This window comes from Nothobranchius furzeri, chromosome 10 (genome assembly GCF_043380555.1).
Source record: "Nothobranchius furzeri strain GRZ-AD chromosome 10, NfurGRZ-RIMD1, whole genome shotgun sequence".
In the NCBI taxonomy this organism is placed as follows: Eukaryota; Metazoa; Chordata; class Actinopteri; order Cyprinodontiformes; family Nothobranchiidae; genus Nothobranchius; species Nothobranchius furzeri.
This window is the reverse complement of record NC_091750.1, coordinates 42,486,471-42,502,595: the sequence shown is the minus strand read 5'-3', so window position 1 is coordinate 42,502,595 and position 16,125 is coordinate 42,486,471. Positions and strand designations below refer to the sequence as shown.

At 47.7% G+C, this 16,125-nt stretch overlaps 1 protein-coding gene across 1 annotated transcript in view; it reads right to left on the bottom strand.

Annotated features, from left to right (window-relative positions):
• Positions 1-9,961, bottom strand: part of acer3 (alkaline ceramidase 3) — a 33,415-nt gene extending 23,454 nt beyond the window's left edge. The window contains exon 1 of the mRNA XM_015960141.3: positions 9,752-9,961. Coding sequence (XP_015815627.1) covers positions 9,752-9,881 — 130 coding nt within the window. The 5' untranslated portion in view covers positions 9,882-9,961. The remainder of the gene's footprint in view (positions 1-9,751) is intronic.
• Between the last annotated feature and the right edge of the window lie 6,164 nt (positions 9,962-16,125).

Below are 16,125 nucleotides of genomic sequence, written 5' to 3'. Positions count from 1 at the left end.
TGCACACTTTAATGGCTAATTGGACTTGGGACGCAAGCTGAGGTCTGATCAACCTGCAGCTGACTGCCTCTGAGGAGGGTGTATAGTGATAAAGGTCGAAACACCCCGTGATCCAGAGGAACACTACTGAGGATGCGTCCCAGAAATTTTTTCCTGCAATTCTACCATCCACCGTTAAGTAGATCAAGCACTCGTATGTTCTTGCACAAGGAAACACCATCTGCTCCTGTGTTTTCTGGAATCTAGAAGGTGTGGTTTCTGAGGGATGTTAGATTATTAAAACTAGAGTGACTTCCCGAGTTATTTGTTTTCAAGCGGAACTCCGGAGTGGCCAATTTGGAACCAGCCTCCTTGAGACACCTCTCTGAAACACAGTCAAACCTGTTGGCACACTGCCAGCTGACACAGCCGTACGACTCAAGAGCCCATCCGTGTTAGATGCAACGAACCTTCCTGCCTGTTGTGACTTGGAGACATCTCAAGACCGGACTGGTCACACCGCAGTTATTCTACAAACTTTGGTGCCTTGAGTTTCACTGGATGACTTCCTGACATTTCGGATCTGACCGGGGGTCTCCGATCAGGGTATGTAGACACAACAGATTGCGTTTGATGTTGTTTTATTAATAATCAACTCTCTAGCTTATAGCAGACAACAAATTATTTTACACCCAGAATTCACAATCTCTTTCAGATAAAGGTTCTGATACACATCTACTTTACACCACACCACCTACAACACACATTACATCACCGCATATACACTCCATCACATATCATTACTCTTAGCTTGTCATGCATTATAATTAGTTTAGAAAAGAATAAAATTCCTTTTAACTATATACTTGGCTCTGCCTGAATTAATACGAAGTGTGTTTATGGTCCCTGAACAAGCAAAGAATCCAAAGATCAATCAGGTTGATATTTCATATTTATATGGAAGCATCACGTCTTACTGGTCATAATTAAATATGCAGTCGTTACGCTTTAAAGTGTGATGCTACATAAGTAACCAATACCACTGAATTTATTTAAAATTGACTCACTTGTGTATAATTTGGTTATTCCACATTCAGTGTTACTACAAAAACAAGTTTGCTTCCAAATGAAAAGGTTCAACCATACATAGACCAATAGCAGTTTGCATTAAATAGTTTGTGATTTGTTAACCCTTTATCTGATTTGTGGAACTTAAAAAAAAGATGGATTTCAACATGATTTTTATCTAGTCCACATTGAAACTGGTCTAGCTCAAAAACACAAAAAAACACATCTACACTCTTCAGTACTGAACAAGATTATTCTAGATTAACAGCAGGTTCCATAAAACATAGCTTGTGATTTGTGAAACTTCAAAAAAGCCCGATTTCGAGCATCTGGTTAGGATGCCTCCTGGATGCCTACCGAGGTTTTACAGACACATCCAACTTGGAGGTGACCCAAATCAAGACCCAGGACATCTTGGAGGGACTATTAGGCCTTCTCCAATAGCACTAGTCAGCCTAAAACAGCTCAGTACAGAGTGGGTAACTCAAGCTCATTTTAGTGTTGCTGGTTTTTCCTGCCAGCTCTAAGACAAAAAGTGGGTACACCCCCTGGGAAAGGGGGAGGCATGTGATCTTTACTCAAGACAAAAACAGTGTGAGGTGACCTGTATGCTTCAAAGAAACACAACTCAGCACAAAAATGGTAGGGCTGTTGAACATTCTGCTCAGTTTTATTGCTTTTTGTTTGACTCTGAACCAGGAAACAGTTTTAGGCAGCAAGGTAGCAGCCAGAAAGCGATGCAGTGACTACACCCTCTAGCTAATCAGCTGCCGACAGTCGCGATGCCAGCCGGGTTCAGCCCTTGGAACCACAACGGGGCAAGGACTAAAAAGTAGAGTAGGGGGGAAATCAGGGCTACCCCTGGCCAAAGTGCAGAATGTTATCAGGCTGAGCAACAATTATGAGTGTGTTTAAATTGAAAGTTTCTGAGTTTTAGGGTTTGAAAACTGCCTCCCGCCGAGAGGTTCCCGGTCACGGAGAAGAAGACACGAATGCAGCACAAAAAAACTTTATATTAGAGGGATAACACTTGCTGGCAGGTCTGGTCTTTGCTGACTTTGTCTGGTAATAACTGACTCCAATTATGAAGCAGAATATTGACTGCTTCACTTACAAGCTCCAAACGTTGGGTTTGAAGTTTGTTTCACCGTGTGTGAGACACGGTGGACGCAGAAATAATGGTACAAACACCGCTAATGTGACAGATGTAGCAGCAATGTAATAAAAGACATAAAAAAGTGGCAGATGTGTGACATATGGAAGTCAAAGTGTGCCATATAATCATTTTTTGTTTTTTTGTTTTTATTTAACAATTTTCCTGTCCTGTCTGTCTATCATCTTCCTGCATCTCCTCTAAACTCTCCAGAAAAACTGCTGCCTGGATTCTTACTTTTTCACCTCATCAGTTACTTTTGAACTAAGCAGATCAAAGGGATCTCCTGACCGCAAAGCGGAGTGCGCGTTTCGATGCTGCGTCAGTGAGGTGAAATCACCGCAGCACATGATGAGCGGAGCGCGTCAGGAACGATTAAAAGACAGAGTACCAGAGGATTTAAACAGATATGAATGATCATGTGTTAATAATAATGTTTTGTTGCGCCACCTTGAGAAAGTATCGTGCGCCGGACGCAGCGGGCCCGCCAACAATCGGCGCTCTGCGTCCTCTCCACTCAACGTCCCCGCTACGCCGAGAGTCCATAAATATTGTAATATAGGCAGAAACTGGATCATTCCCTCAAAGATATTTATCCGCCATAACTCGATCCCTGCTGCCGGATGAAAAACTGGACATTTTGATCAATGTAGGAAACCCCCTCGGATGCCCTGGACAGAGAGTGAAAAGTGGACATGTCCAGGGGAAAGAGGACGTATGGTCGCCCTACAATAGCACCAACCATAGATATGTACCAACCAGCGAGAAAAGCAGTTTTTGGTCTTTTTCTGCAGCGATTTTAGCACTTTTCGGTGCACCGCTGCTGATACAGCGCCCCTATAGTGGTGCAACTGCAGTTAAAATAACATCCATATAGCTGGGGGCAGAGTGCAATCAGGCTGGGGCGGCACAAAAATAGCTGGAGGCGGCCGCCACGCAAATTTGAACACAGGAAAAACCCTGTAAAAGATAAACAATGACATAAAATGTTCAAAGGAACTTTATATATATATACATATAAATTAAAAGTTTCTAAATAAAATGAACATTTCTAAATAACGTAAAAAAAAGGAATGTCTGTCAAAATTATCCATTCCAATACAGCAGCCTGATGATGTCATAAAATGCTAATTTGATGAGTGAATTTGTACAAACTTTGGGTCCTACTGAAGATTTTCCTCATTCGCAGTTTATCTTCATCTGTAATCATTTCCAAGCTACCTTTTGAAATAGTCATTTGAAAATTGAATATTTTCTTGAAAAACCTCTGGCACCCAAAGGGTTCATTTGAGCCCGCCTGATTTTGAAAGGACGCATTTCGGTAGCATTCTGCTAGGATCCGGAAACTCAATAGAAAGATGTTTGTTGACATCTGTTTTTCATCTTTGTGCACAAGCGCAAGTGGCTATGTGGCAAAAATGGCCCGCTATCAATAAGCGACGTAAACCCTTAAGGGAGCTTGCGGGCAGAATCCCCAATATATGAACACTTCACCATCTAAAAACAGGCGGAGGTTTAGAGAGAAGCTTAAACTCTGTGCTGAAAACTAAATGTATTTAAAACCTGTATAAGCTCTGGGATGATGCAAAACGTTGGTCCCAGTCGCTGGATTGTTCTTTTTTTATTTTTTCACAAATCTGCTGCGGGAGTATTTAGTCCTATTTAAGACAAAGCCCTGGGCCCTTCACTCATAAAATGAAAGGCTTTCAAACATCTGGAGGCCTACAATTATTTAGTTTTAAGGAAAGTTAAGCCGATTTCTTCTGAAAACAGAAAGACGTGGTCGTGCTAATAGCAGCAGTCCGCCCCGACGAGCAGAGCCACAGCGTGGGTGATGGTCAATGAAAAAGGATAAATCCTCACAGCGACAGCAAAGCCGGTAAGACTTCTTTAATCGGTGTTCTTATTTTTTTACATTTTTTATTATTCTAATAATCGCAGGTTGAGACGCCTGAATCAGAATGTGAAAACAACACGACTCAGTGGCTTTAAATGACACAAAGATGAATGTTTAAAAATGTTTTCTCTAATTAACAAATATGTGGTCACTTAAGGACTTACCATGAACTAAATGAGCCTCACAAACTGTTTGTTACTGCAGGAATACAGGCTTTCTTCGTAGTATCCAGGTCGCTTTCTAGCATCTCTTACCAATAATACATTTTATCACGCCTCCCACGGGCCGAGCTATCAACCACACAGCAAGAATAATCCATCTGCTTCGCTGAATCCTCCTTCGAACATGCACAATAACCAAAATATAGCCAAAATACATTGTTTCTTGCCACACACTCTCATGATGCAATGAGAGAAACATAAATGTTGATGCCACAAAAGATCATTTTATTGTTAAGCAAACTTTTTAGCTAACAAGCCTTTAGCTTAGCGCTACTGTTGGAAGTACAAAACAACAAAATCATAGGCAGAAGAGGATGTATGCAATTTAGAACTTCCTTGGGTTCTGTTTTTAAAACATTCGCCATGCTGCAGCGGGATTCTGAGTCGTTCCGGTTCGGTTCCATGTACCGTCTGCATCCGAAAACATCCCTGCTGCGCTGAAGAACGTTGGTTACGTATTGTAACCCCAGATTCTATGAGTCTAGTCGCAGCCCTTAAGCTAGCTGCTATTGGAAGGATGATCTCAGCATCAGCCAATCATAAAGAGCTTAAATGTACGCCCACCAATGGTGGGCACCCCTTGTGGGTATATAAGTGGAGCGACTCCACTGTTCGCCTCCGATGGCTCTTAGTCCTAACAGAACCAGTGGGGCCAGTGGCTTAAGGGCTGCGACTAGACTCATAGAATCTGGGGTTACAATACGTAACCAACGTTCTATTTCGTCTAGTCTTAGCCCTTAAGCTAGCTGCTATTGGAATAATGCGCAGCTGGATGGGTTTACGCCACACTGGTTAGCTCAACCAATGGACACACCCAACATGTTTCCTTTTAGTGAAGGACGCTCAGCCGCAGCCCAGGGCTTAAAAGGCTGAGGCAACAAGAGAGGAGAGTGGGGCCCCACTAAAATTATCATCCACAAGAGGAGGAAAATCATTCAAGCAAGGCTGATGTGGTGCCATAATGCCTTCACTCAGCCTGCTGAGGTCCACGCACTGAACGAGTGATGGATCCTGAAGCCACATCTCGTAAATAATAACGAGTAAAGGAACAGGGTGAAGCCCATGAAGCAGCCTGACAAATGTCTTCCATTGACACACCACTGTGGAGCGCCATAGAAGAGGAGATCCCTCTGGCTGAGTGAGCCCTGAGTGTCTCAGGAGGATCCCGCCCTGATGATGTGTAAGCGAGTGAAATGGCGTCACACAGCCAGTGTGAAAGACGCTGGGTCGACAGCGCTTGCCCAAGGGAAGAGTCTCTGTAGTGCACAAACAGGCTTTGTAAACGGCAAATCCCTGAAGTGCGTGACATATATCGTGCGAGCGCGAGCACCGGGCAGAGAAGGTGGGAAGCCGCCTCCTCATCAGAATTATGGGGAGGAGGGAAAAGTCCAGCCAATGAAATTGACCTGGATTTGAAGGAAGCATTAATGTTTTTGAGGGGATGATTGAAAACAGATCCCTCTCCAAAACCCGGTGACAGGATGAGATAGCTGCAGCATATGTTTTAATAGTGCTGAATGCGAGGCCCCTGTCCATCAGTATCTGCAGAAACGATAGGACATCCGCCAGCTGGCAGGAGAGCGCTTGAACATTTCGCTCTGTACACCATTTCTGGAAAGCTGCCCATCTAGCAGCATAAGATGTGACGGTAGAAGGCGCCCGCGCACTCTGAATCGCGGCGACCACATCATGCGGCAGCCCAGAAGCCTCTAAGCGTGACCGCTCAGCGGCCAGACCCAAAGCCGCTGGCCTATTTCGGGAGGATGTTTGATTATCCCATCCGCCTGGAGAAGGGCATCCGCCCTCCACGGGAGCCTCCACAGAGAGCCGGACACTAGCGCTTGCAGGTCCGGAAACCATGACACGGACAAGCGTCTGGGAGCTACCAGAATTACCGAGAGCTGTTCCGACCGAACTCGGTCCAGGAGACGGGGAATCAGTGGGACTGGCGGAAACGCATACAGGAGCATCTGAGGCCAGGGCTGGTGCGAGAAGGCGTCCGCTCCGAGCGGGGGATGGTCCCGGGGACTCAGAGAAAACCACAGGCGACACTGTGCGTTTTCGCGAGCCGCAAACAGATCCACAGATGGTTCCCCGAACCTGATCCAGATCTGTGATATCAGTGCGGGATGCAGACGCCAGTCGGGAGTCGCGGGGTCCCCCTCTCGACAGGATGTCTGCTGCTACATTCAGGACCCCCGGAATGTAGGTAGCTTTGATGGACAGCAGGTGGACATGTGCCCAACACGGTAAATCTGTGGCTACACGCAATAGTGGGAGGGATAGAACTCCCCCTTGGCGATTTATGTAGGCTGCCACCACCTGGTTTGTCTGTGTGAACTTTGACATGGCGGCCCTCGAGAAGGGCAGCGAAGTGTCTGATCACATTTCTCACTGTCATAAGCTCCAACACATTTATGTGCTCGTGTGTGTGGGAGGGCCAGCGATCTGCCACCGTATGGGACAAGCACGTGCCCCCCCATCCCAACAGTGACGCATCCGTAAACACAGATACGTGTGACGTAGGACATCCGATGGGGACCCCGTGTGAGAGGATGCAGGGATTCCCCCAGTGAGCGAGGTCCCGCCCACTGAAGGGGGAACCCTCAACATACGTCTCTTCTGACGTATCGGGTGTACCCGGAGGCGGATGAACCAACGCTGCAGGCGCCTCGTGTGCAGTAAACCTGACGGCACCACAGCGTGGGCTGCAGCCATCATGCCCAGGAGTTTCATGACTAACAGGGCTCTCACGATCTTGCGGGGTTGCACACGGGAGATCACCGTGGTGAGATCTGCCGCTCTCGCCGGAGACAAACGTGCTCTCAGTAGAGAGGCGTTCAGCTCCACCCCGAGAAACACAATCGACTGGGATGGAAGGATGGAGCTCTTCTCCCAGTTTATGGAAAACCCCAGGGTTGACAGATGCTCTATTAACTTCCTGGTTTGCTCTGACACCTCGTCCTTGGACCGGGCGCATATGAGCAGATCGTCCAGGTAAAATAAAACCCTCATTCCCGTCGTGCGCAGTGGCTGCAGCGCGGTCTCCAGACATTTGGAGAAGGTGCGCGGGGCTAGCGAGTAGCCGAAAGGGAGACGATTGAACTGGTATTGAACTCCCTTGAATGAGAAGCGCAGGAACTTCCGGTGCTTGGGAATTACTGGGATGTGGAAGTATGCGTCTTTCAGGTCTATTGACGTGAACCAGTCCCCGGAGCGCACGTATTCCAGGACTTGCCTCATTGTTAACATGTGGAAATGCATCACTGCTATGGAGCAGTTGAACAGGGAAAGGTCGAGAATTGGTCTCATTCCTCCCGACTTCTTCGGTACTACGAAGTAGCGGGAGTAGAAGCCTGAGAGCTCTCGTCCGCGAGGGACTTGGGAAATTGCGTCCTTGGACAAAAGTTCCTGCAGCTCTAGCTCCAGGGCCTGAGATTGTACCTGTGACGTGAACGTCGTCTCCACGATCCCGTTGAAAGGAGGAGGAGCGGACTGAAAATGGAGTGTGTGACCGTAATGAATGGTGTCCGATATCCATTTGCTTATGAGGCAAAGGTGGCACCATTCTTGCGCGCGTTCCGACAGCGGATGCGTGTTCGAGGTCACGTGAACGACGTCTGAGGACTGGGTTTGCGCCCTTACCGCCGTCGCTCGCACCAGAGAACTGGGAGCGACCCATGGAGGGCTGTGCTCGAAAGGGCGAGTGTGAACAGCTGGAAGAGACTGATCCGCACCGCGGAGCGTGGAGTCCAAGGATGAAGGACGAGTGGGAGCCGGGCCCGTGCACGGGGAAGGCAAAGTGCCAGCGGATGGAGCCGCAGGCAGAGCGGCACAAAACGGGCACAAGGCCTGGGGGGTCAAGGCCAGGCCAGTGTGATGAGCCCCGAGACAGACCTGACACTTGGCGTGCAGGTCGCCGCTGGAGATGGAGCCCGTCTGGCAGGCCGGGCAGGTCCTGGTGTCGCTGGACATGGCTGGTGAGTTGAATGTTGTTTCTTCAATAATTTACTCTTTAAAGAAAGCTCTTAAGCTTGGCTTGAAGAGATCACGGAGGCGAACAGTGGAGTCGCTCCACTTATATACCCACAAGGGGTGCCCACCATTGGTGGGCGTACATTTAAGCTCTTCATGATTGGCTTATGCTGAGATCATCCTTCCAGTAGCAGCTAGCTTAAGGGCTAAGACTAGATGAAATAGAAACGCAGAACCTCGGTGATCGTTCGAGTACAGTGCAGTTGCCCAGCACAGTCTCAGATGGTCCTTCGGTGAGACTGCAGCTTTTATCGGTTTTTTTTCCTGAGACAGCTTACATGTGCTGCCATGGCTCAGAGGTTGGTCGCTCATTTTTGAATTTGGTGACTTTCAGGGTCGACCCCATCTTTTTACTTTGTCTCCTCGCAGTTGCTCTGTTGACTTTTGTTATGGCTTAGTGCACAGCTGCAGGCCACATTATTTGATTGTTAGCTTTGTAGCGAATTCTTCTGAACTGAGTTCAATAGCTACACCAATCAACCGATGGCCATTAAATTATATAATCCACATGTAAATGCTATTTTTAAACACCACTATCTTGAGTGGCTTCCTAAATACACGTACCACTGCTGTTGTGCTCCTTGCAAGTTTCAGCCCCAGCTCAGTTAGCACAGCTCTGGTGAAAAAGGACTTGGGCAACCAATCGCACCTTTTACAATACCATGCCCTTTCATATAATCTGTGCATGTGCACGGGCATGCATACTAGTGTCGTTTTTAATCACTATGAACTCTCAGGGAAACATATTTAAAAAGGATTGTCAAAACTTGTTTTTTAGGCATTTCCACTATTTTAATATGTTTTTAAATACCAGTTATGATTTCGTAACTTTTGAATTCTGTTTTCTATTTCTTTAATAATCAGTCAGAAAATATGTTTGTAAGATGGGCTTTTATTTTGAAAAACAGTGGCTGACCTTTTACCGTAAAGCTATGAACTCGTGCGCCTAGCAAAATCGAGTGAGAGCTCAGCTCACTTTACCGTCAATCGGCGAGTGGAGGCTGGCTTTACTCCAGTCCGCTGCGTCCAACCTTCTGTCTGACTCAAAGATTTTAATTTAACTAGATGGCCCCAGGTCTTTCCTGCCAACGCACGTAAACAAACAGAATCCTGTTTATCAAGTGGTTTTAAAGGATAAACAATAAACGATTTAAACGTGTCTCTAAGCTGTCTGCACATCGTTAGTAAAGTTTCCCCCTATCCTCAAGGCTTAACTAGCAGTTCGGTGGTCGTTACGTTAACATGTAGCTGATAAACACAGAAACAGCGTTATAGCTCCAACAGCCTGATGTTTACGTCAGGATGGTGACGTACGCTGGCTGCACGGCTGTATACCTCCTGGAACGAGTCGCGGAAACCATTAATGTACAGAAAAGCATGTCAGAACGTGTCACTCACAAAACTCCGCGACGTAAAACGAGACGGCATAATTTTCCTCACACCAGTCCAGCGTTGACGTTGGCCGCCCCCAGTATCCTTGCCTTTCTATCGAGGGAGCCATGATGGAAGAAGAGGAAGCGGTGAGCATTAACGGGTTTGCAGTCTTCTCACAGCGCGCGCGATCCCGGCGCGTTACACGAGTCTATGGCAAGCCAAAGGTGTATGGCAAGCCAAAGGGATTTTAAAAAAGCGCATGTTCTAAGCGAGCATTACGTACGACCAAAACGCGCGTTTTGACGCGAAACCCCGACTTTCCACTGGCCGTGAAAGCAGTCGCCTATTGTAATAGCGACGTTCCACTCGCGAGTTAATTCCCAACCGGGAGCAATTCAGATGAGAAATGGGAGCAAAAGCATCCCACACAACTGATCCCATGACGTCACGAAACACGGGAGAATTGCAACACCACTCTTGATTTCAGACGTCCACGCACAAGAACAAACGACTAGAAAGACAGCTGCATGTATAAAAACTTATGTATGTTATTTTTTGTTCTGTTTACATCGATTTACATAAGTTTACAGGAATTGATGTACTGCACCATGACCTTTTTTATGAAAGTGTCGGATGTTCTACACTGCCTTTGTATTTGAGTACTAGAACACCTCTTCTTCAATTTAAACATTTCACCCAAATCTAATGTGGAATTTCTAAATTAAAGCACTTTGAAAATGGTTATAAATCATTCACTCCTCTACTTTGAAAAATATATTAGGGTTATGCCAGCATCTGTTGTGGACAGATGCGGACTAGAACACCTTTGCCTCATATAAAAAAAGTTTCGTCCAAATCTGATGTGAAATTTCAAAATAAAACTTCTTTGAAAATAGTTATACATCATTAGTTCTTCTACTCTGAAAAATAGTGTGTCCCTGTCGGACAAAACCCCATTGCATTCCATAAACCCAGAAACTTATGGGGTTAAAAACATTTCCCTGTTATGCCTTCATCTGGTGTGGTGTTACATCCACCAGCTTTTCCCTGCCAGCCCAGGGAGGGTCCCCTGCCTCGTGGATAGCTCCTTCTCTCAAAGGTGCTGTGCCAGCACCTCGGCCAGCTCCGGATGAGAGCACTGCCTGCTGCAGATGCGAGAGGTTACGATAATGAGAACGCTGACAGAAAAGGCGGAGAAGTGCTAAGAAGTGCACAGGGAGTTGTGGTGGAGCCGAATGAGTGAGAGAGAGAGATGCAAAATCCCGAAACCTGAGAGGCAAACCAGACTCAACTACATGTAGGGTTGTGAGGACCGAGAGACCGCTGGAGTTTGCTAGACTCAGTGACGGAAAAGCAAGAAAGATCCTTGAGCTGAACCTGCTTCCCCACCTTGTGTTGTTAAGAAGGTCTCTGAGCCTATGTGTGCTTTGATTCACTCCAGTTGTGGAGCTCACTAAGTTACTCTACAGATAACTAATGTCCTTTTGAGTAGGATGCTATTAAAGTACCAGACTCCTGTTGTGTCTTGTCCCTGCTGAGGCTGTGGACTTTGAAGTAAATGAGGAGTTCTAGTAAAACACCTCTACCTCATATAGAAAAGTTTAATCCAAATCTTACGTGGACTTTCAAAATAAAACCTCTTTGAAAATGGTTGTAAATCATTCATTCTTCTACTTTGAAAAAATGTTGAAAAGATAATCCCCCTGTTATGCCAGCATCTGGTATGGACAGATGAGTATTAGAACACATTTAGTTCATATAAAGAAGTTTCACCCAAATCTGAGGTGGAATTTCAAAATTAAAGCAATTTGAAATTGGTTATAAATAAGTCATTTCTCTACTTTGAAATCCATCCATCCATTTTCATCCGCTTATCCGGAGTCGGGTCGTGGGGGCAGTAGCCTAAGGCGAGAGGCCCAGACTTCCCTCTCCCCAGCCACTTGGGCCAGCTCCTCCGGGGGAATCACAAGGCGTTCCCTGGCCAGGTGAGAGACATAGTCCCTCCACCGTGTCCTGGGTCTACCTTTAGGTCTCCTCCCAGTTGGACGTGCCCGAAAAACCTCACCAGGGAGGCATCCAGGAGGCATCCTGACCAGATGCCCGAGCCACCTCAACTGGCTCCTCTCGATGTGGAGGAGCAGCGGGTCTACTCCGAGCCCCTCCCAAATGACCAAGCTTCTCACCCTATCTCTAAGGGAGAGCCCAGCCACTCTTCGGAGAAAACTCATTTCGGCCGCTTGTATCCGCGATCTCGTTCTTTTGGTCACTACCAAAAGCTCATGACCATAGGTGAGGGTAGGAACGTAGATCGACCGGTAAAATGAGAGCTTCACCTTCTGACTCAGCTCTCTCTTCACCACTACAGACCGGTACAATGCCTGCATCACTGCAGATGCAGCACCAATCCACCTATCGATCTCACGCTCCAGTTTTCCCTCACTTGTGAACAAGACCCCGAGATACTTAAACTCCTCCACTTGGGGCAGGGCCTCATCCCTGACCCGGAGAAGGCATTCTACCCTTTTCCGAATCAAGACCATGGCCTCAGATTTAGAGGAGCTGATTCTCATCCCAGCTGCTTCACATTCGGCTGCGAACCGAACTCCTCCCATGCCCGGGTTTTTGCCTTGGTGACCACCCGAGCCACGTTCCGCTTTGACTGCCGGTACCCGTCAGCAACCTCTGGAGTCCCACAGGCCAAAAAAACCTGATAGGACACTTTCTTCAGCTTGACAGCATCCCTAACCACCGATGTCCACCAGCGGGTTCGGGGGTTGCCACCACGACAGGCACCGACGATCCTACGACCACAGCTCCGGTCGGCTGCCTCAACGATGGAGGCACGGAACAGGGTCCATTCAGACAATGTCCCCCACTTCCCCCGGAACATTTTGGAAGTTCTGTCGAAGGTGGGAATTGAAGCTCCATCTGACAGGAGACTGACAGACGTTCCCAGCAGACCCTCGCGATATGTTTGGGCCTGCCTGGACTGACTGGCATCCTCCCCCACCATCTGAGCCAACTCACCACCAGGTAGTGGTCAGTTGACAGCTCCGCCCCTCTCTTCACCCGAGTGTCCAAGACATGCGGCCGCAGGTCAGACGAAACAACAACAAAGTCGATCATCGGGCTGCGGCCTAAGGTATCCTGGTGCCAAGAGCACATATGGACACCTTTATGTGTGAACATGTTGCTCATTGTGGACAATCCATGACTGGCACAGAAGTCCAATAACAAAACACCACTTGAATTCAGATTGGGGGGGGGGGGGGGGCTTCCTCCCAACCACACCTCTCCAGGTCACACTGTCATTGCCCACGTGAGCGTTAAAGTCCCCCAGCAGAATGAGGGAGTCACCAGAAGGAGCGCTTTCCAGCATCCCCTCCAAGGTCTCCAAAAAGGGTGGGTAGTCTGAACTGTAGTTTGGTGCATAAGTACAGACCACAGTCAGAACCCATCCCCCCACACGTAGGCGGAGGGAGGCTACCCTCTCATTCACTGGGGTAAACCCCAACGTACAGGCACCAAGATGGGGGGCTACTAGTATGCCCACCCCTGCTCGGCGCCTCTCAGTGGGAGCTACTCCAGAGTGGTAGAAAGTCCAACCCATCTCAAGGAAACTGGTTCCAGAGCCAGAGCCATGCGCTGAGGTGAGTCTGACTATATCTAGTCGGAACCTCTCAACCTCACACACCAACTCAGGCTCCTTCTCCACCAGAGAGGTGACATTCCATGTGCCAAGAGCCAGCTTCTGTAGCCGAGGATCAGGCCAAGGTCACCGCCCTCGACTACCACCCGTCACACACTGCACCCAACCCCTTTGGCCCCTCCAACGAGTGGTGAGCCCATGGGAAGGAGGAGCCAAGTTTCCTCTTTGGGCTGTGCCCGGCCGGGCTCCATGGGTGAAAGCTCGGCCACCAGTCGCTCGCCAGCGTGCCCCACCTCCAGGCCTGGCTCCAGAGAGGGGCCGCGGTGACCCATGTCTGGGCGAGGGAACACAGTTTCCATTTATATAATTCATCATAAGAGGTCTTCGGGCTGCTCTTTGTCTAATCCCTCACCTAGGACCTGTTTTCCATGGGTGACCCTACCAGAGGCAAAAAGCCTTAGACAGCTTAGCTCCTCGGATCATTGAGACACTCAAACCCCTCCACCACGGTAAGGTGGCAGCCCAGGAAGAAATATATTTAAAAAATAATCCACCTGTTATTACAGAATCTTGTGTGGACAGATGAGTAATAGAACACCTCTACCTCACACATTAATTTTTCATCCAAATATGATGTGGAATTTCAAATTAAAACCCCTTTGAAAATGGTTATAAATTATTACTGTAATTCCTCTACTTTGAAATATATATATTTTTTAAATACCTGTCATGCCAGCATCTGGTGTGGCCAGATGAGTACTAGAACATCTCTAGTACATATAAAAAGGTTAAACCTAAATCTGATTTGGAATTTCAAAATTAAAGCACTTTGAAAATGGTTATACATCATTCATTCCTCTACTTTTGAAAACAACATTTTTTTTTAAATCCCCCTGTTATGCCAGCATCTGGTGTGGACAGATGAGTACTAGAACACATTTACCTCATAGAAAAAAGTTTCATCCAAATCTTCTGTGGACTTTCAAAATAAAACCTCTTTGAAAATAATTTCAAATCATTCATTCTTCTACTTTGAAAATTTTTTAAAAAGACAATCCCCCAGCATCTGGTATGGCCAGATGAGTGCTAGTTTGATGGGTGAGACCCATGGACCGGACCTTCTTTTTTTTTTTTTTTTTTTTTTTTTTTTTACCGTGTCCTGTCTGGCTGTGAAGCAAGCAGAATTGATGTCTGAATGCTGGTGACAAGCCTTACAGATTTATTCTCAGGTGGAGCATCAAAGCGTGTGCTTTTAATGTCACGCCTGATACTTAAAACTTTATTGTTATTGTTGTTGAATGCTTTGTAATTCCGACCAGACACGGAGACAGAGGTGAAAGAGAAAGGAAGAGAAAAGGTGGAGAGAGAGGAGGGGGGGGGGGGGTCCCACAAAAATAAACAATGAACAAGAGTCTGCTTCTAGACCTGCAGAAAAAGAAAAAATAAATAAAAGGACACAAAAAAGGGACACAACAACAATACAACAAGATCTACCTATCACTGCGTCAACTTGATGAAAAAAACAAACAAAAAAAAACAATATATATATATATATATAATCAACATTGCTTAACTGAAGAATCACAATAATAAATCACAATGCATTAAGTGCCCCCCATAGTCTTAATACATGTGTTGAACGTGCCCAAGCCCATACTTTTGAGAGCACCATGTGAGCACCTGTGTGTGTACACGCGCTTGTTTATTTAAGGTTTCTCTATAGGAGCGTCCAACAGAGAGTGTGAGGGACCACAGATTTGCCCCCCAAAGATGCGCAGGAGACGGGGGGAGCTCCAAGTCCCAGAGATCCAGGCGTTGCCCCAGAATGCAGGAACCCCAAGGAGACTGCAACCAGAAAGGCCCCCGCCCCCCTCGAGAGGCACAGAGGATCGCCCCGGGGGGCCACAACCAGCAGCCGGCAGAGTCCCTGGAGATATCAGCGGCAAGCCCACAGGCCCGCCCGCAGCCTCCCACCCCCTAGCCGGCCGAGCCCGGGACCCAGTGACCCGGGACCCAGGGGTGACCACCCCCGCCGGGGACCCAGCAGAGCCCAGGGACCCAGACCCCACCAGGCAGCCACCGGGATCTATCAGGCAGATGCCAAAATCTTAAACCCCCAGACCCGGTTGCCACGAACACTCAGGCAGACCATGGCACAAGCCCCCACACCAGGTGTGGCAGGGGGAAGGGGGGACAAAGATTTATATCATCAAGAGAAGTTCCAAGAGAGGGGAGGACCCAAAGGCCCCACCTGACATATACAGTCATACACAAACACAGTCACACACTCCCTACCTCATGCTCACACATGCACATACAACCCAAGACTTACAAAAATGCACGCCGGACACTCACTCATGCTCCCCATACACACCCTATTAACTCTGGTCCCGGTACTGCTGCACATGGGGTACAACCATCACCGGTAACCAGAGTTTGACCCTTTCTGCTGGGGTGCTGATGAGCAGGCTCCCCCGCCCAACGCTGAGCACAGCAACCCACCACCCCAGACCCCAACCAGACGCCCAGATCTCCCTCCTAGCCTCCAGCCCCAGGAAGCCTAGCAACAACAGAGGTGGCTAAGACCCCTAGTCTCCCTCCACCTGCTCCAATATAGTGTTGTGTGATCATGAGGTGTATTCCATGGCTGTGGTGAGTGGGCAGTGTGGGCATCATCCGGCATATGCCAGCTGATGCCACCGCACCACCCCACTTACACCCTCAGCCATCAGTGTCTAAGTGCAGTTTA